At 25.9% G+C, this 27,418-nt stretch overlaps 4 protein-coding genes across 4 annotated transcripts; 3 read left to right on the top strand and 1 right to left on the bottom strand.

Moving 5' to 3' along the window:
* Positions 1 to 771: 771 nt before the first annotated feature.
* Positions 772 to 1,214, top strand: LOC149495417 (uncharacterized). The gene has a single exon (XM_089723162.1). It carries the CDS (start codon positions 795 to 797, stop codon positions 1,212 to 1,214), a length of 420 nt encoding a protein of 139 aa, XP_089579288.1. The 5' UTR covers positions 772 to 794.
* An 8,792-nt stretch (positions 1,215 to 10,006) lies between these two features.
* On the top strand, positions 10,007 to 10,488 carry LOC149495416 (uncharacterized). The gene has a single exon (XM_089723161.1). The coding sequence runs from the start codon at positions 10,069 to 10,071 to the stop codon at positions 10,486 to 10,488; it is 420 nt and encodes a 139-aa protein (XP_089579287.1). The 5' UTR covers positions 10,007 to 10,068.
* A 6,009-nt stretch (positions 10,489 to 16,497) lies between these two features.
* Positions 16,498 to 16,969, top strand: LOC105650885 (uncharacterized). The gene has a single exon (XM_012237844.2). The coding sequence runs from the start codon at positions 16,574 to 16,576 to the stop codon at positions 16,967 to 16,969; it is 396 nt and encodes a 131-aa protein (XP_012093234.1). The 5' UTR covers positions 16,498 to 16,573.
* Positions 16,970 to 21,614: 4,645 nt separating this feature from the next.
* LOC105650814 (uncharacterized) lies at positions 21,615 to 22,303 on the bottom strand. The gene has a single exon (XM_012237772.4). It carries the CDS (start codon positions 22,102 to 22,104, stop codon positions 21,910 to 21,912), a length of 195 nt encoding a protein of 64 aa, XP_012093162.1. The 5' UTR covers positions 22,105 to 22,303; the 3' UTR covers positions 21,615 to 21,909.
* Between the last annotated feature and the right edge of the window lie 5,115 nt (positions 22,304 to 27,418).

The following is a 27,418-nucleotide window of genomic DNA, read 5'->3' as shown; positions in this document are numbered from 1 at the left end:
ATATTTTTTTTACTGCTTTTAATTATTTATCTCTTTCTTTTCCTTCCAAACACAAAAAAAAAATGTATTATCTCTCTTTATCTTTCCATTAATTCACCCCTCTCAATACATCAATATTATTTTATTATAACTCTCCATACCATTTCCCTTCCTTACTCTTCCATTAATTATCCTTCCCTTCCATCACCCCATCCAAATTAAGTGTAAGTATGCGAGAAATATACACTTTCACATTTAAGTAATAACTAATATCTATAGTCTCAGTCAAAATAAAATGTAAAAGTGCAGAGTCATGATTGAATTTTTATAAAATTATTTCATTTTCATTGTACACATTCACGAGAAGGTTTATAATTCCTTATAAAGATTTTTCCTTAATCATTCATTTAACAAAAAGACAAAAGAAAAATTTAAAAAAAAAATTAAAAATTATGCCAGTAAAACATTGACCGATAAGAAAAGTCAGTGCATACCTGAGAAGACCACAAACCTTTTGGTTTATTAAATTATTATTACAATTTTTTAATTCTAGATTCTCTCACATTTTTATTTCACTTATTATATTAATATGAAATTTCCAAATTTGATGATTAATGGCATTTCCAAGAAAGAGCTCAACTGCCATTTTTAATCTAAACTTATACATATAAATTGAACCTTAAAGTAGCACTAATCCATCTCATAAAGCTCACCTTAAATTTCCATATACAGATTTCAAAGTATTCCACAACTCTCTGATACATTGATATAACCTCAACCAAATTTCCTTTTATTTTTATTCTAACAAATCAATCATGAGGAGCAAAGCAAAGAAGATGAACAAGCTAATGCAAATTACAAGAGCATCCATCAGAATTTTATGCAAGGCAAGAGATTTCTATGTTAATGGAATGTTAGATTTATCTAACAGTGGTAAGGTTGGCTATGGAAGCGCAGGCAGTGGAGCTGGAGCCCCTCACTTGCCTAGGAGTTTTAGTGTTAATTCTTCAAGGGCAATGAACGATGAAGAGTTTAAACAACTTCTGCAATTGTTTTCTTGCGAAAAAGATGATTTTTGTGGGATGAAAAGGAGTTATACTGTTCGGGTAGGAAAGATTGGGAGAATTGATGAGGATAGGCCTTGTTCTTTCAGAGAAGATGATAATGATGGGGTGACTAGTTTGTATCCCAGAAGCAGAAGTCATGCTATTAGAAGGAAAGTCGTTTATTCCTAAACAATTGATTTTAGATCATGTAATTCAATAGATAAGTTGTTTCAGGAATTTAATATCTTTTATATTCTTGAATATTATTTTAATATTTTTTGAAAATTTGAGATTGTACAGTAGTATGGATAATTAATGACCGTCCTTTAAATTTGGAGGTATTTTTTTTTTACATCTTTTTGTATGCTCAAACTTCCAAAATCACTATTTTGAACTTCAATAATTATGGTTGAAAGAGTTCAATCTTAATTTTATGTGTGCAACACTTTTTTTTACTCCTTTTTTTTTTTTAAACAATGGTATTAGTACCTTCAAAAACATTATTATAATTTAATTTACACAGACGTGGAAACATGTGTGAAAATTAACAAGAGATGTAAGTTTTAGAGACATTAACTTACTTACTCTTGGTGTGTGGTTTCAGTCATAAAACTAATAAAAATAATATTTCAGTTATAAAGGTTTTAACCATTCAGTGAAGAAAAAAAAAAAAAAAGATAAAATAGTAAATTTTCTTTTTAAAAAAATTACTTTTTAGATTCACTTGGTGTATGAGTGGTTTGGACAGGTTTTATACATTTTTCTATAAGTCATTCGATATCTTTGACCCACAATTATTTGTGGAAACTTTAAATGGCCTCGATCTAGAAATTTGTATTAGTGGAAGCAAAATTTATTATCTCATACATGCACGTGCATCCACACATGCATATATATATAAATAATAATAATAATATAGTCAACATGAGAGTAAAAAATGATAATAATAATTTAAAGATAAATTTAGAAACATAGATAAGTGGGTCAAATTAAATGGATAGTTTTACTAAAAAAATTAATTAATCATACAAATTGAAATCAAGTCAAAATAAATTAACCTGCCATTGAAAATTAATAGATTAAATAATCTTTATACGTAAAATAAAATGCAATATCAAACTAAAATTAGTTAATATAGTGAAAATAAAAATTATGAGGGAGCAAAATGATTATTTCAGCGGTGAGATGTAACTGACATTAAATTGAAAAATTACTAATGCATAAATTTAAAAATATTGTGTGAAGACAAGGCAATAAGTAAGTATCTCTATGTTCTAAGTGAGTTTGTTCATGATTGTAAAAACTTCGGAGACATTCTTACAACTTAATAATCCCTTAAACTATAGCATATATATTTTAAAATTAAACGTATATTTTTAATGTGGTATTAGAGCTGTTTTATTTTTAGTCTTCTTATAACTTAAAAAAATATATTATATAATTTTATTAATAATATAATATTTCAATTGGCCTATTAGCTCGGTTGGTTAGAGAGAAGACTAATTTCTGAACAATATTAAATTTAAACATTACTAATGCATAAGTTTGAAAATATTGTGTATAGCATTTGCGGGGCAAACACATCCTTGGACACCTTGTAGAAGTATCTCAAAAAAGAAAAAATTTGTGTGAAGGCAATGGGGAAGTACCCCCATTTCTCCGTGTGAGTTTTCCCATAATTTTAAAGACATCAGCATATTCTTATAACATAACAATTCCTCTAACTATAACGCAAATACTTTAAAATTAAACTTTTTTGATGATGTGCTATTAGGGCTTTTTCTGAACATATCTATAATTAAATTACATTAATATGTTTAAACAATTAGCCTATTAGCTCAGTTGGTTAGAGCCTTATACCAATAATGCAAAGGTCATAGGACTTAGCCCCGCATGGGCTAAGTCTCTTTGAATTTGTTTGGTAATATACAATCCCATAAATCTAACAATCTAACCATGGTTTAATTCATGGATCCAATCCTTTGCAATGCAAACTCTTCTTTGCAATGCAAACTCTTCTAGACTAGTTACAAGGCTGATCACCATGGCTTAGATCATAGATTCAGTCCTTTGCAATGCAAACTCTCCTAGACTAGTTACAATGCACTGTAAAGCGAACATGACATAAAAAAATTATGTGAAGGCAATGGACAAGCATCCCATTGGCTACCCCGAATTTGCTCATGATTGTAAAGACTTCAACATATTCCTATAACTTAATAATTCCTCAAATTATAATGCATATATTTTAAAATTAAGCTTTTCCTTATTATATGGTATTAGAGCTCTTTCATTCTCATAGTCTTCGTATCACTTCAAAAAATATATTACATAATTTTATTACATTAATAATTTACTCTAATTGACCTATTAGCTCAATTGGTTAGAGCGTTGTGCTAATAACGCGAAGGTAGCGCCATTGGGCCAAGTCTCCTTAAATTTGATTACAACATTCAATTTACCATATGTTAAAATTTTGAATCGTTTTTAATAAAAATTTTAAAATGGCAAGTAGCCTCATTGCCGCCTGTGAGTTTGAACATGATTGCAAAAACTCCCAACATATTAATGAAACTATAATGCATATATTTACAAATTAAGCTTTTCTTTATTATATGGTATTAGAGCTCTTTCATTGTCATGGTCTTAATATCACTTCAAAAAATATATTATATAATTTTATTACATTAATAATTTACTCCAATTGGACTATTATCTCACATGGTTAGAGCATGTGCTAATAACGCGAAGGTAGCCTCATTGCCCTGTGTGAGTTTGCTCATGGTTGTAAAAACTTCAACATATTTGTGAAACTATAATGCATATATTTTAAAATTAAGTTTTTTTATGATGTGGTATTAGAGCTCTTTCATTCTCATAGTCTTCCTATCACTTTAAAAAGATATATCGTATAATTTTATTACATTAATGTATTCCATTAATTGGCCTATTAGCTCAGTTGGTTAGAGCGTCGTGCTAATAACGCGAAGGTTTAGGGTTTAGGGTCGAAGGTCGCAGGTTCGAGACATGGATGGGCCAATACCCCTATGAGTTTGCTCATGATTGTAAAAACATATATAGCTTAAAAAAGTATCTTATACAATTTTATTACATTAAAATATTCTTCCAACTATTGGACTATTATCTCACATGGTTAGAGCAGCATCGTGCTAATAACGCGAAGGTAGCCTCATTGCCCTGTGTGAGTTTGCTCTTGGTTGTAAAAACTTCAACATATTTGTGAAATTATAATGCATATATTTTAAAATTAAGCTTTTTTATGATGTGGTATTAGAGCTCTTTCATTCTCATAGTTTTCCTATCACTTTAAAAAAAATATATCATATAATTTTATTACATTAATATATTCTATTAATTGGCCTATTAGCTCAGTTGGTTAGAGCGTCATGCTAATAATGCGAAGGTCGCGGCCCTATGAGTTTGCTCATGATTGTAAAAACTTATATAGCTTAAAAAAGTATCTTATACAATTTTATTACATTATAATATTCTTCCAACTATTGGACTATTATCTCACATGGTTAGAGCATTGTGCTAATGCGAAGGTTTGCATGAGTCAAGTGTCCTTAAATTTGATTGCAACATATAATTTACCATAAATCAAACTTTGAATTGATTTTAATAAGAATTTTTAACTAGAACATCAATCTTTAAGTAATATTAAATTTAAAAAATACTGATGCATAAATTTACAAATATTATGTTGATCATCTGGCTTAGGTCATGAGTTCAATCTTTTGCAATACAAACTCTTCTGGGCCAACCCTTTTACCTTTATGGCGAACGGGGATTTAGTCGAATTTACCATGGATCATAAAATGAACACGACTCTGCACACCTTGTAGAAGTATCCAAAAAAAAAGAAAAAAATTGTGTGGAGGCAATGGAGGTGTTGTGTGAGCTTGCTCATGATTATAAAGACTTTAACAGATTCTTATAACTTAATTATTCCTCAAACTATAATGCCTATATTTTAAAATGAAGCTTTTTTATTATTTTTTATTAGAGCTCTTTCATTCTCATAGTCTTCTAATCGCTTGAAAAAATATATTGTTATATAATTTTATTACATTAATATTTTCTTCCAATTGGCCTATTAGCCCAGTTGGTTAGAGTGAAGCGCTAATAACACGAAGGTCGCAAGTATTTTCTCGTTAAATTTGATAATTGCAACATACAATTTATCATAAATTAAACCTTTGAATCGATTTTAATAAAAAATTTTAACCAGAAAATCAATTTTTAAATAATATTAAATTTAAAAATTACTAATATATAAGTTTGAAAATATTTTGTGGAGCATTTGTGGGATCGATCACTATAGGTTAAATCATGGGTTTGATCCTCCAAACACAAACTCTTATGGGTCAACCCCTTTGCCTCTAAAGGAGAATAGGGATTAGTGGGGTTTACCGTGGCTTGTAAAATGAACACGGTCCTCAACATCTCGTGGGAGTATCCAAAAAAAAGAAGTTTTGTGAAGGTAATGGGCAAGTACTCCATTGCCCTGTATGAGTTTGCTCATCATTCTAAAGACTTCAACGTATACCTATAACTTAATAACACCTCAAATTATAATGCATATATTTTAAAATTAAGCTTTTTTTATTATGTGGTATTAGAGCTCTTTCATTCTTATAATCTTCTTTTCACTAAAAAAATATGTTATATAATTTTATCACATTATGATATTTTTTCCAATTGGCCTATTAACTCAGTTGGTTAAGGTGTCGTGCTAATAACGCGAAGGTCACAAGTTTGAGACTACAGCATTTAATTTACCATAAATTGAACTTTTGAATCGATTTTAATAACAATTTTTAACCAGAAAACAAAATTTTAAATAATGTTAAATTTAATAATTACTAAAGCATAAATTTAAAAATATTGTTTAGAGCACTCATGTGTTGATCACAATGGCTTAAGTTACGAGTTTGGTCATCCACAAATTCCCCAGACTAGTCCTTTTGCCTCTAAAGGCGAACGTAGTTTAAGTCAAGTTTACCGTGAACCTTAAAACAAACACGACATTAGACACCTCGTGGAAGTATAAAAAAAATGTGTGAAGGCAATCCGAAAGGACCCTCATTTTCCCATGTGACTTTACTCATGATTGTAAATACTTCAACATATTCCTATAACTTAATAATTCCACAAACTTAATGCATATATTTTAAAATTGATGTGGTATTAGAGTTCTGGAGCACTTGTGGGGCTGATCACCATTACATATGTCACGTGTTTGATCTTCCACAATGTAAACCCTCTCAAGTTAGCCCCTCTGCCTCCAAGGGTAAAAGAAGACTAGTCGGATTTACCGTAGATCGTAAAACAAACACAACATAGACACCTCGTGGAAGTATCCAAAAAAAATTATGTGGAGGCAATGGACAAGTACCCTCATTGCCCCGTGTGAGTTTGCTCATGATTGTAAAAACTTCAATATATTCTTATAACTTAATAATTCCTCAAACTATAATACATATATTTTAAAAGTAAGCTTTTCCTGATGTGGTATTAGTGTTTTTTCATTGTCACAGTCTTCTTATAACTTGAAAAAATATGTTATATAATTTTATCACATTAATATATTTTTCTAATTGGCCTATTAGCTTAGTTGGTTAGAGCATCGTGCTAATGACGCGAATGTTACAGGTTTGAGACATGCATGGGCTAAGTATATTCAATTTTAATAAGAATTTATTATAACCAAAAAATCAAATTTTAAATAATATTAAATTTAATAATTACTAATGTATAAGTTTAAAAATATTGTGTGAAGCACTTGTGGGGTTGATCACAATTACTTAGGTTATGGATTCAATCATCTGCGAACTCCTCATATTGTATGGAGGACTTGTGGAGTTGATCACAATGGCTTAGATCATAAGTTCGATTATCTGTAAACTCCCCTGGACCAGACCATAAACCGAACGCAACCCTAGATGACTCGTGGAAGCATCCAAGTACCCCATTGTCCCGTGTGAGTTTGCTCATGATTGTAAAGATTTCAACATATTCTTATAACATAATAATTCCTCGTTCATATATTTTAAAATTGATGTGGTTTTAGAGCTCTTTCATTCTCATAGTCTTCTTATCATTTGAATATATAATTTTATTACATTAATATATTCTTCCAATTGGCCTATTAGCTTAGAGCATGTCCAATGCAATCATGGATTGTTTTAATTTATTTGCTATGTCTAAAAAATTGAAAATTAAATATAAAAACTTTCTCCAATACTATTGTTTATTTTGTTTATAAGTCTAATGTGTAAAAAAAAAAAAAAAAAAAAAAAAAGAAAAGAAAAGGAGAGAGACATTGTCCCTTACACGCTTAATTTTTAGAGGGTTTGTTAAATACAGTAACTCAGTTTTTTGTCTTTTTTTCTATTTATTCATTTTTTTTTCTTATTTTTTTATTTCCCTTCTATTGTTCGTGCTCAAATTAATTTCTTCTTGCTCTGAAACCAATTTCTCCTTCATGCATTCGAAAGCCATTTTTAAATTTTAACATTTACAAATACACATTCAGTCACATCACCATTCACAATTTCTATTTATTAAAACACATCAGCTGCAATCCATGGTTGCATTGGAGATGCTTTTAGTTGCTTAAAGACTGAGAATGGTAAAAACTATTGGCTAGTTTTTTCTTCATCTAAAATTTATCCTTGACACCAGCAAATCTATTTTTGCAAGAACAACCTGAAACTCATAATAATGAAATAATACAAAATGAAAAATCCAAAAGAGAAAAAAAAAAAAAAAAAAAAAAAAAAAAAAAAAAAAAACAAGCTGCCTTCGCTTCTATTCATTTAAATTGAAATATAGTAATAATAGTCATTATAGTCGTTATAGTGATCATGATCAATCAATATGCGGTACCCATTACTCAAAATGAATCTCTCTTGCTTCTGCTGGAATTGATTTTTTTTTTTTTTTTTTTTTGAAGGAAAAAGAAAAATCAAGACTAACAAAAAGAGAAGAAAGAATAGGCATCTAAAGAAGCGAGGAAAGAAATTGTAGGGCAATCAAAGTCGGTGAAAGTAGAAAAAAATAAAGAAGAATAAGTAGGACAAAGGAAACAGATAGAATGTAACCTCGTTCGAATTCAGTTAATGACTTAAGAATCTAGAGAGAGAAAAGATAACTCATATTGACCGATAAAGTAATTGCAGCAAGCAGACTTTACATTTCTAAATCATGATAAGCCTTTTCCAACCCTCTAATTAGAAAAGTTCAGATTTTGTTAGATCTAAAAGAGAGAAAAGGAGTGTAATGGTACGGCGAACAGTAGGCGCATAGCAGAGCAGTGCCTTATTCATCGGCAACTCCTATCATATGGAATAGGTTCCGCGTCCAGTGTAAAACCCTTGTAAGAAAATGAGGATCAAAATATAGCTGCTATACGAAAATTAGGCACAAAAAATCAATCAGACCGACCTAGTGGATAAATCGTCATTACTAGTTGTTCCCCTCCGTGCATGGCAAGCTTCAATTATATCAGTGAAGCCATCCTAAATTACTTAATCGAGCACTAAAAAGTATCTTTTAATTTACACATAGGACGAGCTCCCTTGGGGCATAAGGGGGCCAAAAAAGATCTTTTTTTTTTTAAGTTTTCTTATGAAATTTGCATTTTAATCTTTCAAAATATAGAAAATTACATTTGGCTCACCTTAAAAGTTTAAAAAATTGCATTTGGCTCCCAAAAATAATTGTCCTAGCTCTGCCCCTGTTCACATACACACAGAAAGGAGACGCAATAGATATTTATCTCTTCAATTTAATTATGATGTCACAAAAAATAGAGAAAGAATCAATAAGAGAGAGAGAGAGAGAGAGAAGAGTGAAGCAAAAAGAAATAAAATTATTTTTTAATTTTGTTTTTGATTCAACCTCATCCATGCATTTCAGCAGAAAAATGAGTTCAATTATTTTTTGGTTAAAAGTTTATGTTAAAACCAATCCAAAAAAACTCAAATTTAAATAAATATATATCTCGATCAAGTTTAGAAAATAAATTGATTATTGTTCCAATAGGAAATAAATGACCCCTTCCAATAATATATCTTACAAACAATACATTTTTGGATGTTTTTCATATTTTTTTAAAGTGTAATCATAATTTTTTTTTTTTTTCAATTACTAAAAGAGGTGATACATTGTAAGATAAAATTAATTGAAATGTTACTCTGTGTACACACACATAGACATATACATATAATGTTTTTATGTTATAATTTTAAATTTATAAAAGAAAAATTTCTTTCATAAATTTAAATTATATATTAGGAATAAATTTTACTATAGGAAGTTGCTAAATCAGAGATTTAACATGAAATATACTTCCTTTAACGATTGATCAAATGTTAGTAAAATAACCGATAGCTATCAGAATAAGTAACAGTTAATTTTATTGAACATGATTTAAATTAAGCAATACATAATGAATTGCTGATGCAGTTAATGTAATTAGAATTTATTGAACGACATATAAGTCCTGATGTTCATAATTCACTGTATATGTAGCAGCACTTTTTCCCTTGTTTATTTAAAAAAGAAAAAAAAGAAAGAAAAGACAAAGCAAGAACTAAAAATAAATATAAAGTTCATAACTGTAAAACATTGACAGCTTAAAAAAGTCAGTGAAGACCACCAACCTTTCAGTTTATTAAATTTGGACTACCATTTTTTCAAGTTAGATTCTCCCACATTTTTATTTCACCTAATTATTAGATATATCCTAATTGATGTTGTTTCCAAGAAAGCATCAGCATTCAACAAACATTTTTAATCCAAACTTTATACATATAAATAAAACCTTAAGCTAGCATTAAACCATCTCATAACCTCAACCAAATCTCCATATAAATTTCAAAGTGTTCCACAACTCTTTCATCCAGTATATACCTTACCTCCAAACAACATCTCTCCTGTTATTTATTAATTTGGTTCTTTTTTATCATTTAAATCGATCCTGTGATCAAAAATAAACATCCAGTATTATGTTTCAATGTCAACAATGAAGAGAAAAGCAAATAAAATAAGCAAGCTGATGCAAATTACAAGAGCACCCATTAGAATTCTATGCAAGGCAAGAGATTTTTATGTTAATGGAATGTTAGATTTATCTAACAGTGGTAAGGTTGGCTATGGAAGCGCAGGCAGTGGAGCTGGAGCCCCTCACTTGCCTAGGAGTTTTAGTGTTAATTCTTCAAAGGCAATGAACGATGAAGAGTTTAAACAACTTCTGCAATTGTTTTCTTGCGAAAAAGATGATTTTTGTGGGATGAAAAGGAGTTATACTGTTCGGGTAGGAAAGATTGGGAGAATCGATGAGGATAAACCTTGTTCTTTTAGAGAAGATGATAACGAAGGGGCAGCCAGTTTGTATCCCAAAAGTAGAAGTCATGTTGTTCGAAGGAAATTGTAAGAAGCTGCAATTAGAATGTATACTGTGTTTGACAATTTTTCAGTAAAAGAATGCCATTGTAATTTAAAATTTACAAAATTTAGTATAAATAAATTCTACAAAAATTTTATGAAATTCTTTTTGTTGAAAATTTATATTTTATATGTGTTTGATGTAGATGAAAAGAAAAATTCAATTTACTCTTAAAATTAAAAATTTTATGAAATTTAAAATAATTAAATCAAATTCCCTTATTTATTTTACAATTCAGCTTGATTTATATCAAATGGGGAATAATATGTTGTTTAAAAATCTGAAATTTTAGGTTAGCTCAATGAAACACATGAATTAATTATTGCATTTACAATTTTTTTTCCGATGTATGTGCCAAAAGAAATTTATTTCTTTAGAATTGACTCAATTCACTACCCAACCTTTTCAATAAAATAATAAATGCACTGAAAACATGCTTAATATATAATTGGGAATGAACATGTGTGCAAAACGGAAATAATTATTTTCCTGTAATTAGGCAAAATTTATTTATTGAAAGTTGCATATTTTAATTCATCATTATCAACACTAATCAAAAGTGACAATCATGGGAATAAAATATCATGATACAAATTAAAAATTTGAACCTGGAACATAAATAAATAGATTAAATTATTTAGTCTTATTTTTTAAAATATTACATTCAGAAATTGAGATCACATTAAGTTAAATTAAAAATCCATTCAAAATGGATAAATTTATTTTAAATTCAAATGTCAAATAAATTTATTCCAATTCAAATTAAACTAATTACTTTTGATTTTCTTTAAAACAAATAAAAAATCAAACCTAAATGAAAAAAATAAGAAAATATACAAATATTTTAAGTATGAATTGATTAAAAGAAAAGAAAAAAAAAAAAAAAAAAAAAAAAAAAAAAAAAGCAGCTGCGTGTGTACTGGCCGCTCGGGCCGACTGCCCGTTGCTAGATCCCTCTCCGCGTCAAGTTCATATTTACTATGCATGGATGGCGGATAATTTTCTGCTATAAAATGTTTTTGGAACTCTCACTTCTTCTTTTTTTTTTTTTTTCTCTCCCATCCATTTTTATTCTGAATATAAAATAGTGTACTTTTATATTATAATTTTAGAATCATAAATATAAAATTTCCTGAATTCATGCCATTATTCAGAAATATTTATTTAAATTGTTAATCATATCATTGCCAAACAAAATTAAGCGGTTTAGTTCCGATTGATTATTGAAAAATAATCATTTTATTTCTAAATTTTATGATAAACAATTTATAATTTGGTTTCAATTCTTTTATCAAAATAACGTAAAACATATCATTAGCCATAATTTTTTATATATAATACACACGTATACCCATAAACAAATATATGTAAAGTTTAATATTTCAATTAATTAGCATTACATATTATAAATTTCCTATTTTATTAGGATGATATTGAATGATTTTTTTTACTTAAATTATGAATGACTTTCATGCATAAATTTAATACTCTTAATGAAATCTAAAACCAAAAAATTCAATTAATTTGAATGATATGAATAACAATATTTTATTTAAAAGAAAAAATATTAAAATGGATAGAAAAAAACAAAACAATTTAATGAGTATAATAGTACTTTATTGAAATAAAATTTTTAATTTACTGTAAGAAACCAAACTAAAATGTATTATTTCAATTTAGTTCAGTTTAATTTTTTATTTACAATAGCTTGGTTCAATTTGAAAATTTTATAAACTGTATAATTTATAATTTAGTTTCAAATTTTTTCCAAACCAAACATGTAAAAGCCGTATTATTATATTCACAACTAGTAATAAATATTTCACTCACACACATATGATGGTAATTATTTATATGTTCATTCAATACATGTAATTACAATTTATAGTTCTGATGTCTGTAATTCACTGCCAATATTTTTCCTAATGCATTTAACAAAAAAGAAAAAAGAAAAATAAAAAACAAATTTAGGCATCGTTTGCTTCAAATTGACTTACTTCCCAAAAGTTCAATATCCCGGAAAATATAATTCTAGGGAAATAACTTCCCAAGAAGTATATGATTGTATTTGATTGATTCTTTGAATTACTGAAAAGTAAATGTGTTAATAACATTTGACATTAAAATGACATAAATATCCCTACTAGAAAAGTCCTCATGTGAAGCATTTGGCAAACAAAAAAATAAAAAAAAGGGACAAAATAGAAAGTAAAAAATATTTTAAGCTCGGGAAGTTAAGTTCGTTAGAGTGAGGGGAGGAAGTAACTTCCATTACGGTTAAGGAAGTGGGATTATTAAATTCCTGAGAACTTCTCCTATAGTGGCAACCAAACATATTGCTGGTTTCAACTTTCTCAGAACTTTAACTTCCCTTCTCTGCTTATCTCTAACCAAACATCACCTTAAAAACTATATAGTAAAACATTGACTACTTAAAAAAGTCGGTGGAGACCACCAACCTTTTAGTTTATTAAATTTTCTACTATATCTTTTAAACTTACCTCTTGTTTGGAACAAAAGAATTCCACAAAATTTTGTGAAATTTATTTGAAAATCTATATTTTTGTGTTTGGATGAAAAAAATGTAAATTTCAATTCTAGAAATTTAATTTCATGGAATTGAACATGATAATACTAAATTTCACGAAAATAGGTGAAATTTTCAAAAGAATTCCACAAAAGCAAGCAATCCAACTATTTATGACAAAACTACCATTATCTATCTACAAAGTTAATTTTACAATTTTTTTACTTATTTGAATTATTTATTTTATCAAACTTGACAAAACCATTTAAAAAAAATTTTTTTCGGAAAAATTTTTTCCTACTATTGTATTTTTATTTTAATATATTTTTTATTTTAATATTTTTTAGCATTTTTCACTATTGATTAGAGAGATTCAAGTTAAATATACATTTATCACTAAATTAAATGCAACAATTTTATTCATATTTTTTATTTTATTTATTTATTATAATAAAAATATAAAAAATTATGAAAACTTCTACTAGAATTCACTATATAGCATAACATAGTTATAATTGGAATTTATTATTTATTTTTGCAAAATTATTATTTCTAGGATATTTTAGAAAACAAAAATAAATGAATTTCAAATTATGAATTTATTTCATAAATGATTACGTGAAATTCAAATTAATTACATGTTTTAAATTAAGCATACCAAATATGAAAATTCATTCACAAATAAATTGTAGTAGAATTCATTTACAAAAAAAATCCATATTTTGAATTCTTTTATACCAAACCTCCCACATTTGTATTTCACTTATTAGATTTATCCTAATTAATGTTGTTTCCAAGAAAAGCTCAACTGCCATTTTAATCCAAACATTATACATCTATCTATAATTTATTTATAATTTATAAAATCTATATTTATACCATATATAAAAGTGAGATTGAGAGACAAATAATGCGATTGTCGATATTGTCCTTTTGAAATTTAAGATATCCTAAAATAACTTTATTCATAACCAATTAAAAACTTTTAACCTAAATATATATATATATATATATATTTCTATTATTTGATTGGATGTTTTTTTTTTACTTTTTTAATAGATAAATATATGTGGATAATTAAGCATTTCAAAATTTTAAATTTTTACTATTATTATCTTATTATGTCTAATTTTATTTTATTTTATTTTATTTTATTATTATGTAAATTATTAAAAATAATTTAATAATTTTTTTACGATTTATTATTATTATTATTTATAATTTAGCTTCAACATTATTATTTTAAATAATATATGTAAATATGAGACATTTGAAAATTTTTATATTTTTTTGAATTTATTTTATATAAATATATCTAGATGATTCAAATTTTGATTTAAAAAAGGTATGATTAAATTTTTTTTAATTACAAATTGCACTCTAATTTTGTTAGCCAAAAAAAAGATAAAAAATTATTATTTTTAAATATCTTGAATTTGATTAGTTATATTGATATCTTACATAATTCAAATCCTATTTATATTAAAGAATATAATTCTATTAATAATGTTTTAAATGCTTTTATGATTTTAATTGGCTAAAAAATAAAAATAAAATAAAAAAAAATTATTCTTATAAATATTTAATTTGAATTATTAGATTGGTTTCTTGTTCAATTGTTAAAGTATATTTATTTACTATAAAAGATTATAGTGAAAGTTATTTACAAAACATGCTGATTAATTATAAAACTCATAATTGAAGCTATATGATTATTTTTATAAATCAATTTGGTTTTTCTTTAAAAAAATGAAAAAAACTAACGTATAATAAAAACTGTATGAATCAGTACGTTAACATATAACTAAAAAAAATATTTATTGTATCTATAAAGTGGAATATATTTTAACCATTCAACTTAAATAAAAATTTATATTTTAATATTATATAAATAAAAAATTAAACGAGTATAAAAAATGAATATATAACGAGTATAGTCAACGTACGATTTGACTAGTCATATTAATTTTGTATTTAAATCTAAATTCTATTGGATTGGTATACCATTCGGTTTCACTTTTTTTATAACTGAATCAGTGGTTTTGAAGTCGAAACTATATAATAAAATATTAAATAAGATATATAATATATATACATCAAATATAGTACATATTATATGGTAATATATATATATATATATATATATGGTAATATAATATGTAAATAATATATGGTAATATGACAATACTATTTGATGGATACTAAAAAAAGGTATAATATTAAATATGGTAGGAACATAACACCTTTAAGAATTTTAAATTTATTGGTTGTAAAATAAATGTAATTTAATTTGATTGTTATTATACTATATAAGCTACATACCAAATTTGGTAGGAATATAATATATTTAATTATTATTTTTAATAAATCTTTAGTTTTATTGGTTATAATTATTTCTCACAAGTAACTTATTCTACAAAAAATAAATGTAATTTATTATTATTTATTAAGGAATATATTAGAAGAGCACACTAAGGCATATTAGTGGTAAGTGCATATACGACCTAGCGATATATCCATGTTCGAATTCTCCCCTCTATCAAGATTAAAAAAATGGAATATATTAGAAAATGAAAGTATAGAGGCGAATTGGGTAAGATGTTAGAATCCATGAAGTGAAAATATATGATGTGAGCTTACCTAGATTTGGGTCAACTAATACTAAAAGATTACTGCTAATCAATTAACTAGCTAGTTTATCATCCTTATATATCATTTTTGGGTTTAGTATTTAGTCGATGTGAGATTTTTAATAGTTTGATGTAAAATAGAAAATAAAACTCGTTATAACATATATATATATTATATTAGCAAACCATATAATATATTAAAAGATTTTTTTTCCAAAAAAGTAACCATAGAATTAATTATATGGTCATATACTTTAGTAAAAAGTAAACAAATATTAAAAAATTATAAATGATGCTCTGAAAAATGACTAATATATTAATTATTATAATAATTAATATTGGCTTCTCATATTTTAGTAATATATATAGTTCATGGTATTATATTATATAGGAAAAAAATTAAGTTAATTAAATTTAAATTGTTATAAGAAAATTTAAATTGATTGATAAATAATTCTATTTTCATGAAAATTTGTCTGTCAAATTATAATAATATTTTATTATTATGAATATATTATTTCATTAATAAGTTATTTAAATTATTGGATTTTTTATTTTATTATTTCATAAAATGTTCTTTTTTATTTTATGAATAATTTTTAGTAATATAAACAGTTCATAATATTATAATTTATAAAAAAAATTAATAAAAAAATTATATATAAAAATTAAATTATGTTTATTTGCAATATGTGAAAAATCAATGAGCACAAAGTATAAATAAAGCCTTAAGCCAGCATTAATCTATCTCATAACCTCAACCGATTTTCCATGTTTTCCAAGTACTAATTCCACACTTGTTTGATCAACTACATACTCAAAACAACATCTCTTATTGTTTATTTATTTTAAAACATAAAAGATTGATCAAAGAAAAGAAGATCTTCATTTTGTTTTTCATTTTAACAAGTCAGCAATGAGGAGCAAAGAAAACAAGATGAGCAAGTTAATGCAAATTACAAGATCACCCATTAGAATTTTATGCAAGGCAAGAGATTTTTATGTGAAAGGTATGTTAGATTTTGCTGATAGTGGTAAGGTTGGCTATGTAAGTGCAGGCGGTGGAGCTGGAGCTCCTCACTTCCCTAAGAATTTTACTGTTAATTCTTCAAAGACAATGAACGATGAAGAGTTAAAACATCTTCAACAGTTGGTTTCTCGCGAGCAAGGTGATCTTTGTGGGATGAAAAGGAGTTACAGTGTTGCGGTAGGAAAACTTGGGAGAATCGATGAAGATAGACCTTGTTCTTTTAGAGAAGATGATAATGGTAGAGTGGCTAATTTGTATCCCAGAAGTAAGTCTTGCTGTTAGAAGGAAATTATAATTAAGTTGTTTATTATTGTGTGATTATAAGTTCATTAAAAAGCTGTAATGAGAATGTATATTTTGTGTTTGATAATTTGTAATATAAGAATGCCGTTGTAAATTGAAATTTTATAAAATTTAGTGTAAATGAATTCTACAGAATTTTATAAAATTCAAAATCATTAAATCAAATTTTGTTACTTTTAAGTGAATTTTACAATTCAAATTGTTTCATATCAGATATAATTAATATATTATCATTTTAATTTATCATTATCAAACAAAGCGAATTTGATTTATTCCAAATGTTGCCTGTTCTTGACTTGAAAATTCATATAAAAATATCATTCCTTGGCTGTTATGATATATGCCTACAGGAGTGTCATGAGCACAAAGTGCATGAATAATTACAACTGAAATCTTATAAACAAGGGTTGGTTACTATTTAATATATTGAAGGCTCGACAGGCCGAAATAACATTATAGGCTATAGAATAAAGGTAATTCTCTCTTGAACTCATCAAATTGGTGAAGACATTTGTAGTCAACAACCTCAAACTCAAGACCTCTCACTTCTCATATAAGTGAGAAGACCAACTAAATCATACGATTCTTTTTTTTTTTTTAAGACACAATTGACTTACTATTTAATATTTGAAGTTGGATCTAATTTACAAATTAATAATTTTATTTTCTATATGTCCAAGTTTTTTTTTTTTTTTTTTTTGCATAATAAAAGAAAGGACTATATTTAATCCATGAAATTTAGAAAAATTATATGTTTGGATATTAAGTGATTTTTATGCTTCGACGTTCTAAGAAGGATAGAAATGTCTTTCAAAAAAATAGGATATAAATGATATTAAATATCTTTGTATTTTTTAAATTTTTATTTATTTATTTATTTATTTATTTATTTATTTTTTGCAAAACCTGATTCACACTGGGATGTGGGGTATTTTGATAGTCCTCTCAACAATTTGCTCTTATTCAGCAGCGCCTATTGGTCAAATATCTCTTTTTTTTTTTTTTTTTTTTTTGAGAAAACTAATATCTTATGTTTAATTAGTCTAAATAAAAGGAAAAAATTAATAGCGGATTTAATATTATATATACAACAGATATTTATTTTATGGATAATATTTACCTACATTAAATCAATAAAAAAATAATTTCTTAAAAAAATGTTATTTTTTATTTTTTTAATGTATAATCAAAAATACCTCCTTTTTAGATCAAAATATTATTTGTAATTGATTTGCTGTATAAATAAATCTATAAATAGGTGCAGGTAAATGTTTCTCTTATTTTATATTTATTTACTGAGGTAAAAATTTTCTATTTAGAAAACAAAAATTAAATTGCCCAAGGAATAACTCTAAGTTCTACATACCTAGATTAGGGCTTGTTCTGATAAATTAATATTGCAACTAAAGTGATTTCTTACTCCTACTTATTTAAGCTTTCTTGCATGGGCTATTCTCTATCCATTGGGCTTTTAGGACTAGTCACATTTCTGCTGCTACTTGCACTTTCTTCCTCAAGGTTTATATATAATTGGTGTATGGAGTTTTTAGAAATTTCTTTGTATTCTTGGTTTTGGTTTTTTACATACCCGGATTAGGGAAAAAAAAAAACTATTTCATAAATTTATTGCAATTTTATAAATGTGCTAACATCTATATATATTCTCTGTGAATAACTTACGATTTCAATAAATCAACCTTTACACGTAGATAATGTATAAAATATACGAAATCACACTATATACAAAAGACTCATAAAAATTCAGATTTTTTTTTTCTTACTTAACACGAGAGCTAGAATTATGATATACTAAAAAATGTGACAATTTTATAAAGATATAGAAATAGAAATATGTATAATTTACACAAGTACATGTTTTTGGATTCCTTGATTATGTTTTCCATCATTTAATTTACAAAATTTATGTTAGGTGCAAAGAAAATGACAGAAAATATTAGACAATACTTACTCTTATTATGTAACTCATTTAAATTCCAATATATGAAAGAATAAAATGTTTGAGAGGGATTTAACATTGCTAAAGATTTAAGAAAGCGTATGCCTCCCTGAAAATTAACTAACTTAATATAAATGAATAAATAAACACTTTTTAATAAATTTAATTTTTATAAATATAACAAAAATTTTAAGTTTACTCGCTTTATAAGAAAAAATAAATAAATGATATACAAACGCATAAGACCATCCGCCTAATGATGGGTAGTTCTCTCTAAGGTTGTACTCGACCACAGTTTTTTAAGTAGCTTTTATCATTAAACGCTATTTTTTATAGTGTTCGGTAATATAGCATTTCAATTAGCTTTTAGATATTAATGTAGTATTTTATAAAAAAGTTTATTTATATAACGTTTAGCTTTTAGCATTTATGAAAAGCTAATCAAATAATTAACAGTTAAACGCTCTAAAATAGCTAACTAACAACTTCAAAAATAATTAATTTTACCAGACATGCACTAAATTTTACCCTTAATAAATAATTATTCACAGCTTTATAAGGATAGACCTAATTTGATTTTCAAATATCTTAAAAGCATAGTTAATATAATTAAACTATAATTTTTCTTTAACTTAAATATCCTTACAATTTTAGTGCCACTTTATAAACTTGCCACTATTGTGAAAGATTATTTCCTTTTTTTTTTTTTTTCCTTTTTGAAAGGAAATGTATTCATTAATGTAAGTCTGCAAATAAAGCATCAGCATCAACAAGGAAAGATGGAGGGACAGGTCCCCACTCCATAAGACCAGACACAGAATAGACTTTAGTTGCTAACCGATGAGCAACGCTATTTGCTGATTTGTTCACAAAATAATATGGAAGATCTATATTTTCTAATTAGTTATATTTCAAGATTTGATTAGTAATAGTATTTTTTTTTATGGTTTTTCCACAAATATGTCATCACCATTTTTTGATGTGAAATTATTCTCACTTTAGCATTTTTGGTTGTCCTTTAGAAATAATTTTTCTCTAAATTTTGACTTTGCTAAAATCATTGATTAAATTCAAATATATTTTACTACTTAAATAACTTCGTATAGATTAATAATAGAAATACATTTATTAAAACTCTCTCCTTTTTAAAATAATTATCATTTTTTCGCTCGGCACATAGATTAACAAATATAATTAATAGTCTAAATTTTACAAAGATGTCTATTTTGTTCTCAATTAAATTAGGAGAGTAATTGAGGAATAATTATATTATGAGTAGAATACTAAATAAATAAGGGTAGATTAGGAAAGAAAAAATTAATTGAATTTTAAAATTATAAAAACGATGCTTATTTTAGAATTAAAAAAGACGAAGAAAACCACTTATTTTAATCCAGAAGTAAATAAAATCAAAATAGAACAAAAAAAACTAAAAAAGTTATCCACTTAAGAAAATAAAACTATACTAAAGCCAGTCTATTTTACGGCAGGAAAGAGGGTGTAAAGAAAAAGTCCTAATTAACTTAAAATCATCGCTTGTTAAGTACTTTTAGCATTTTAACTAATCAAAATGTTAAATACTATTTTCAATAACATAAAATACATTTGAGCTAGCTTAGCTTTTAGAAATTAATATACAGTGGTTTATAAAAAGATAGCTACTAGCTACTTAAATAGCTATACGCTACTAAAATAACTAACAGCTATAAAAATAGTTAATTTTACCGAATAAATCCTAAATCAAATTAAAAAAAAAAATGTAGTATCATAGTTAATTAGTAGAAGACAGGTAGTGCGATTGTGCACAGAGACAGTTGCTAGTGCCAGACACATAGCCTTAAACCCATTAAGATAGTGCACACATTTTCTGTCGGTGACTTCCTCTCAATTCATGCACCAAACCAGAAAGTCTTAACCTCAAATCTAAAGATGATCATCATTTTAATTTATAACTCTCTAAATACTACGGAACTGCAAGTACAATATGATTATCAAATAATTACTCAATTATTTACTTAATAAAAAATATTTAAAGAGAAAATTATTAGAGTTGAATCTAATTTTACGTACATATATATAATTAAAGTCAATTTATGCTAATTAAAGCTCACTTATCTAATCATGGAATCTTTATTTTTATAGCAATATAAAATAATGGATTCAAGTTGAATCATTTTCTAATCATTAAGTCTGAATTTATTTCATCATATATATATATATAACTAAAAGGTGTAATACCCTCCATCCCTATAATATAAAGATTTTTTATACTCACAGCAAATCGCTTTCCATAATTTAAACTTGTATTTTCAATCTTACGGGAATTGAGATTGCTTATTACCTCAACCAACTCGCAATTAAAAACTTGTTGGTATAAAATAACTCTAATCTAACAACATTAACTTATTGGCCGAATGGATAGGGGGCAAACTCCGACAAAAGATTTCAAATTCAAACTTTCGTTAAATCAAGAATTAATTACTCAAATCCTCATTAAATCATTTGCCAAATCTCTAAATTAAATTTCCAAATGAATCCTCTTAAATCCTATCTCATGCACAAAGTCAGTCTACTCCAAAATGTAACAACAAAACAAACAAATAAATAAATAAAACATTGAAGAACACTAAATTTCAACTAAGAGATTCTTGAAAAAAAAAGTCATAGTTAAAGTTGAATTTTGGGTTCCATTCATGAAAAATAAACAACTACAATCGTAACATTCAAAATTCTAAATTTGACTTCATTAACAAAACAGCTATCTTAAAAGAAAAACAAGAACTGTCTGCTAAGCCAAAACTGAAACGGTTCCATACACATACACTTCCAAGCTTTCCCAAGAAAAAAAAAACACAGAATCGGTAGGCACTTGAAAAGAAAAACTCTAATATAAAAAACCTATTTACAGACAATGATATATTAATTAGTAGTGAAATTAAGTTATAACAGAAGAAAAGTAAAATCAAGAAATACTACCCTTGCCAGGGCGATCAGCAACCTTGAGAGTCTTATCGATAAGCTTTCTCGCTTTTCTGCTACGGATCTCAACTTTAACACTTGAGCTTTTGTCCATTTTGATATAAGGTTTCTTGGATTTCTTCAAGGCTCTAACTTTTGATTTTATTGATTGCACTAGATTCTCTAGCTGGTTTGCCATCTGGGTTTTTCAAATCCTTAAGATAATCAAGAAAAAGAATTGGAATGGGAGAATTTGGTGGATTTAGATTTGGTTTCTCTCTAAAATTTCTTCATCTTGTTTGGGTTTCAAGTGAGAGAGATTTCTTTGGTCGTTTTGGTTTTTCTTCCTTATATAGGTAGTTTGTATTTCTTGTTTTTTTTTTCCTGGAACGAACTTGTTTATATTGAGATGGTGGTCAAAATTAGATTTCATTTAGCAGACTATTACGATTTGGCCATTGGCTGCTTTCAGTTGACTGTGGATGGGCTGGGATCATGTGTGCTGCAAGTGCATTTCTTTGTTGGATTCGCACCACCCAATGGTTATATATTTTTTTTTCCATAATAAATAAATTCTCATAGACTTACTCTACCTCTACCTAGAATCATATACATATTTAAAATCTTTCCATTCAAAAAAAATATACATATTAAAATATTAAAAATATACTTACCTCTATCACGTAAAAATATGCTTAAATATAGTAAAAAATATTTAAAGAAATATTAAAAAAAATACTTACACATTAAAAAAATATTCTCTGTCTCCTATAAATATAGTCCTAGCTTACTTTCATACATATTAAGAAAATATTAACATAATTAATCTATAATTTTATTTTATTTTTTATTATACTCTTATAATATTAATTATTAAAAGATTCAAGTTGTTGTATTATAACTCATATTAAATCATTTTTGAAATTAATCAAAATTTAAATTTTTAACCCTATCAAATTTATATAGTTGGTTAATATTAATGGTAATAATTATAATTATGACTTTGCTAATCGAGTAGAATAAAAAACAAAAATAATTATTCTTTACAAAAAGAGAAATAGGATTATAATTTAAGATAAATGAAAAAGGAAAGTGAATATATATTTATATAACAAGAGAGTACAACTAATATGGTTAAACCATAATTTTCACACATCTAATTGTTTTTTCCTAATCTAGAAACATGGAAGATCCATGTTTTAACTAATTGTTTATTTTAAATTTTTTTTTGGATAAGTTTATTTCAAAATTTAATAATAGCAACAAAAATATTTTTGTTGATAAAATCACATATTAAACAGAAGTGGAATATAACTTTTAAAATTTGCAAACATTATCTCTTTTAAAAAAAGGAATTAATACTATAATTTACGATAAATAAAAAAAGAAACTGAGTCTTTTTTTATGAAACAAAGAGAGTATTTAACTTAAATAATATTTGGTTCATCTGATAGTTAATTTGCACCTAAGAGTAGATTAGAATGTTAGGTAAAGATTTTAATCAGCAAGTAATAACTTTTTCTTTTCATCAATTGGATTTTGGAGCATTTTTTGTACATGCTACTTGTTGCTTCATATTTATATATATATATATATATTTTACACAATAGGGCTAGTAGGACTCAAACTCGAGATTTGACACTCTTCGCATAAATAAAAAAATCAATCAGATCACCACGTGATTAGCAATAATATTACATGCTATTCAATATAAATGTTTGATACTTGTTTCTACCTCTGTTCTATAATATTTGTCACATTTGGAACTTCGCGTCTCTTAAGAAAATTTTAAATTTATTTGACTTATAATAAATTATTGAGTAAATTGACTATATTACCCTTAATTTAATACTAATTCTCTAAGAAAATCAATAAATTGAATTAATAATTATTGATCGGGTAAACATGAAAAAAATGATTTATTACTCTTCAAAACAACAAATGTGATAAATATTTTAAAACAAACTATTTTCTCAAACGTGATAAAAATTATGGAATGGAGGCAATAACTTTTATTTAGTAATATTGAAGTTCTTATATAGGATTTTAAATTGAAAGCCAAATGGACAAAAAGGAATAAATACTCAAATAACAAATTCACTTGTTAATCACATCAAAGATACATTTATTAATTTTAGGTAATGAGACCAAGTTTGTGATATCGTCTTGAACAAATACTAGAAAAGCCTAATATATATTGGATATTAATTAACTAATAGATGATTTAAATTTATTTAATTGATAAGAATTTGAGGGCTTATCTCTTATTATTCAATTGTTATGGCAAATGAAAAGTGAATGAATAGAATAATTAACTTAACCCTCAATTTTATCATTAAAACTTTTCACTAATCACGTGCAAGATTGGAAATAGTGATTTTAGTATAATCCAACCGTGATCAGTAAAATAAAAAATCAAAGTTTTAGAAATTACTCTTTCAGTGCCGAAATTAAAATCGTTTAAAGTTTTTGCACAAAAAATTAAGAAAATAATTAATTCTCTTAAATTATAACAAAATAAAGAATAATTTGACCAAATTACCATTTATTTCAAAATTAATAGTAACTTGTGAAGATAATTATTATATTATATAAATAAAGATAAAATTGAAAAAAAAAAATCATCTGTTCCTCTTTAAAAATCATTTGTAATAATGTACAGAGATATGCTTTTCCTTTTTCTTTTTTTTTTTTTTTTGAAAAAAGATACACCCTAACTCGTGGAATATATTAATATTAATAAATCGAGTGCCAACTCCCAATTATTTAAAGAAAATATAAACAATGATCTCTGAAGATAAAGCATTAATTTCTTTATTTCAATATATAATCTATCAAGATATAATTATAGGAGTATATTTTATTAAAAGAAATAAAGGCATAAAATTCACTTGATCATTAATAATTGCCATGTCACATTTCATCACTTTGAATATTCCATATTGATAAATAAATAATTTTCAAAAAAAAAATATATATTGATAAATAAATTTAAAGTATATATACATGAAATTGACTGGTAATCAAAATTACATATAAAAATAAAATAGTAAAAGACAAAGAAGGCCCTAGTGAATTTATTAGTCAAAATTTGTGGTTTCTTGTTTCGATAGTCAATTAATGTCTCATAAAATTTGTCAAACATAGGAAATGAAAGCAATAAATTGAGAGTGAGCAGACATAGGCAGCTATGAACAACCTGCACGCCATTTCAATCTCTGTCATAGGAAAATGGACTTCCGTTTATTAATCTTTCTGCCTAGACTTTGGATTTTCTTTGACACCCAAAGTCTTACTATTTTTTATTTTTTATTTTTTGATTGTGTATTATTCTTGACATTCATCAATCATCATCATTTCTTTCCTCTGTCTTCTTGATGATTTTTTTCCTTATAATATATGCATTTAATGTATAATTTTATATCCACGTTTCCATCTCTTGGATTTATTTATTTATTTCAAAAAGTATATATTACTTACTATTATATAAAAAATTGTATCTATTCAACGACATAAATAAATATTGAATTAAAAGACAAATCTCATAAAATCAGAGATAAAATCGTCATTTTTAATTAAAATATCATCCCATTGTTAGCATAAAATTAAAAAATTTCAAATGTCGGAAATTAGAGTTTTATGACATCAATTTTTATTAATTAAATTAAAGCCTAGCCGGCCTATTGGATTTGTTTAAAAGAAATACACGTGCAAAGAGACACGTATTGACAGAGGAGTCAGGTGCTCAATTAATTGACCCCAAGAGCTATCGTGACCTCCTAAATAGGGTATCTTATCTTCATTTCTTGTGATTTTATTTTCATAAGATACTATTAAGCACTCTATTCATACATTGGAGCTCTTTCTTCCCAAAAGCTTGGGAGATTTCCTTGTCTCCTTAAGGGTCGATTTCGTTTAACTGATTCTGTTAGTTAATACTCATCCGTTACATATGTTAATAACAACATTTGACATTTTCGTAAAAAATTAAAAAAATATTAAAACATATTAATTTTTTAAATTTCCCATCGCATACCTTAATAACAACACTTGACATTATCTTAAAGAATTGAAAAATATTAAAATGTATTAATTTTTTACAAATATATAGTAGAATATCTAAATTACTCTTCTTCAAATTAAAAAATCTACTTTTTTATGAGCTATAAAACATCTAATAAATATAGATAAAATTTTTTAAAAAATAATTAATGTACTCTCAAAATCTACTTTTTTTTATCACATTTCTAATAAATAAATGTTAGTTATTTAGAGAACTAATAAAAAGGTAGTTAATCAATTGTAAATTTGTAACTTCTCTTTTTTAATATTATGAAAGGAATATAAAAAAAAAGTAATTATAGTACAAATCATCTACCAGCCGATATCGAAAAATTTCAAAATGTAATAAATGGAATTAACAGTTGATTAAGAGTTGTTACTAGTTAATTGAGAAATTAATTCGAAATTTAAAAAAAAAAAAAAAGCCTATTTGGTTAAGACAGAAGGAGTATCATTGTAACTTTTAATAATTAATCATCTAAATTAGTAGGTACATCTAAGGAATTGAATAGGCATTCTGTCCCTTTTACTCTACTCTTCTTTCTCTCAAATTTGACAGGAAAGTGATGATTGATCCCAAAAATGAATTTTCTTCTTCTATTTCTTTTTTTCTCTCTACTTCTTTTTGCCCTTTTTCCAGAAAGGTAAAAAAAGGTTCATGCTCTACCTGCCAAATTTAAGAATAGGTTAAGAAAATAGAGAACGGTGAAATACAAAGGACCCAAAATAATTTTTTGCTTAAAAATATTGAGCAAGTAAAAGAGAAAAATCCAATCTTTCCATGAAAACCCATTTTCAAAAAAAAAAAAAAAAAAAAAAAAAAAAAAAATCCAGAAAATGTAACACCATCCATGCCATATAATTAATAAGAGAACTTTCGGTAGTAATTATTACAACCTCCATAAGATATTAAGGGCATGGTCATGGCCAAACATACATGGTGAGAAAAAAGCATGTGCCCCTCTCCTAAATAAATTTTTTTAATCTTTCTAATACAACCGTTTCTTTCCTTTTTTTTTTAATTTAGGAATATAAAAATCATATTTTAATTATTTGTTTATTAAGATCTGGTTAATAGTAATAATAATATATTTAATTGTTTATTTATAAGGTACACATTAAACAATTTTTTTTAAAAAAATTATTTTATTTTGAGAAATCCTTAATATGAAAATTCTCAAATGCCAAGGGTCAAGAAAAGCAAAAACGTAAAACCCCAACTAACACCAAGAAAAGTAAACAAATGGGAAAAATATATACATTGGAAAAACAAAAGATAAGAGTCAACACATAAATGATACTAATATCTTACAAAATAATATAAATTCAAATTGTTTTATTTTGAGAAATCCTTAATATGAAAATTCTCAAATGCCAAGGGTCAAGAAAAGCAAAAACATAAAACCCCAACTAACACCAAGAAAAGTAAACAAATGGGAAAAATATATACA

The sequence above is a fragment of the Jatropha curcas genome, chromosome 6 (assembly GCF_041381405.1).
Source record: "Jatropha curcas cultivar XTBG-Jc1 chromosome 6, XTBG_Jcur_1.0, whole genome shotgun sequence".
Classification (NCBI taxonomy): Eukaryota; Viridiplantae; Streptophyta; class Magnoliopsida; order Malpighiales; family Euphorbiaceae; genus Jatropha; species Jatropha curcas.
The sequence above is the reverse complement of the archived record's forward strand: the minus strand, read 5'-3'. Positions and strand labels throughout refer to the sequence as shown.

Excerpts from the sequence above, each read along its gene's own strand:
- LOC149495417 (XM_089723162.1), top strand. The coding sequence starts at position 795 with ATGAGGAGCAAAGCAAAGAAGATGAACAAGCTAATGCAAATTACAAGA.
- LOC149495416 (XM_089723161.1), top strand. The coding sequence starts at position 10,069 with ATGTCAACAATGAAGAGAAAAGCAAATAAAATAAGCAAGCTGATGCAA.
- LOC105650885 (XM_012237844.2), top strand. The coding sequence starts at position 16,574 with ATGAGGAGCAAAGAAAACAAGATGAGCAAGTTAATGCAAATTACAAGA.
- LOC105650814 (XM_012237772.4), bottom strand. The coding sequence starts at position 22,104 with ATGGCAAACCAGCTAGAGAATCTAGTGCAATCAATAAAATCAAAAGTT.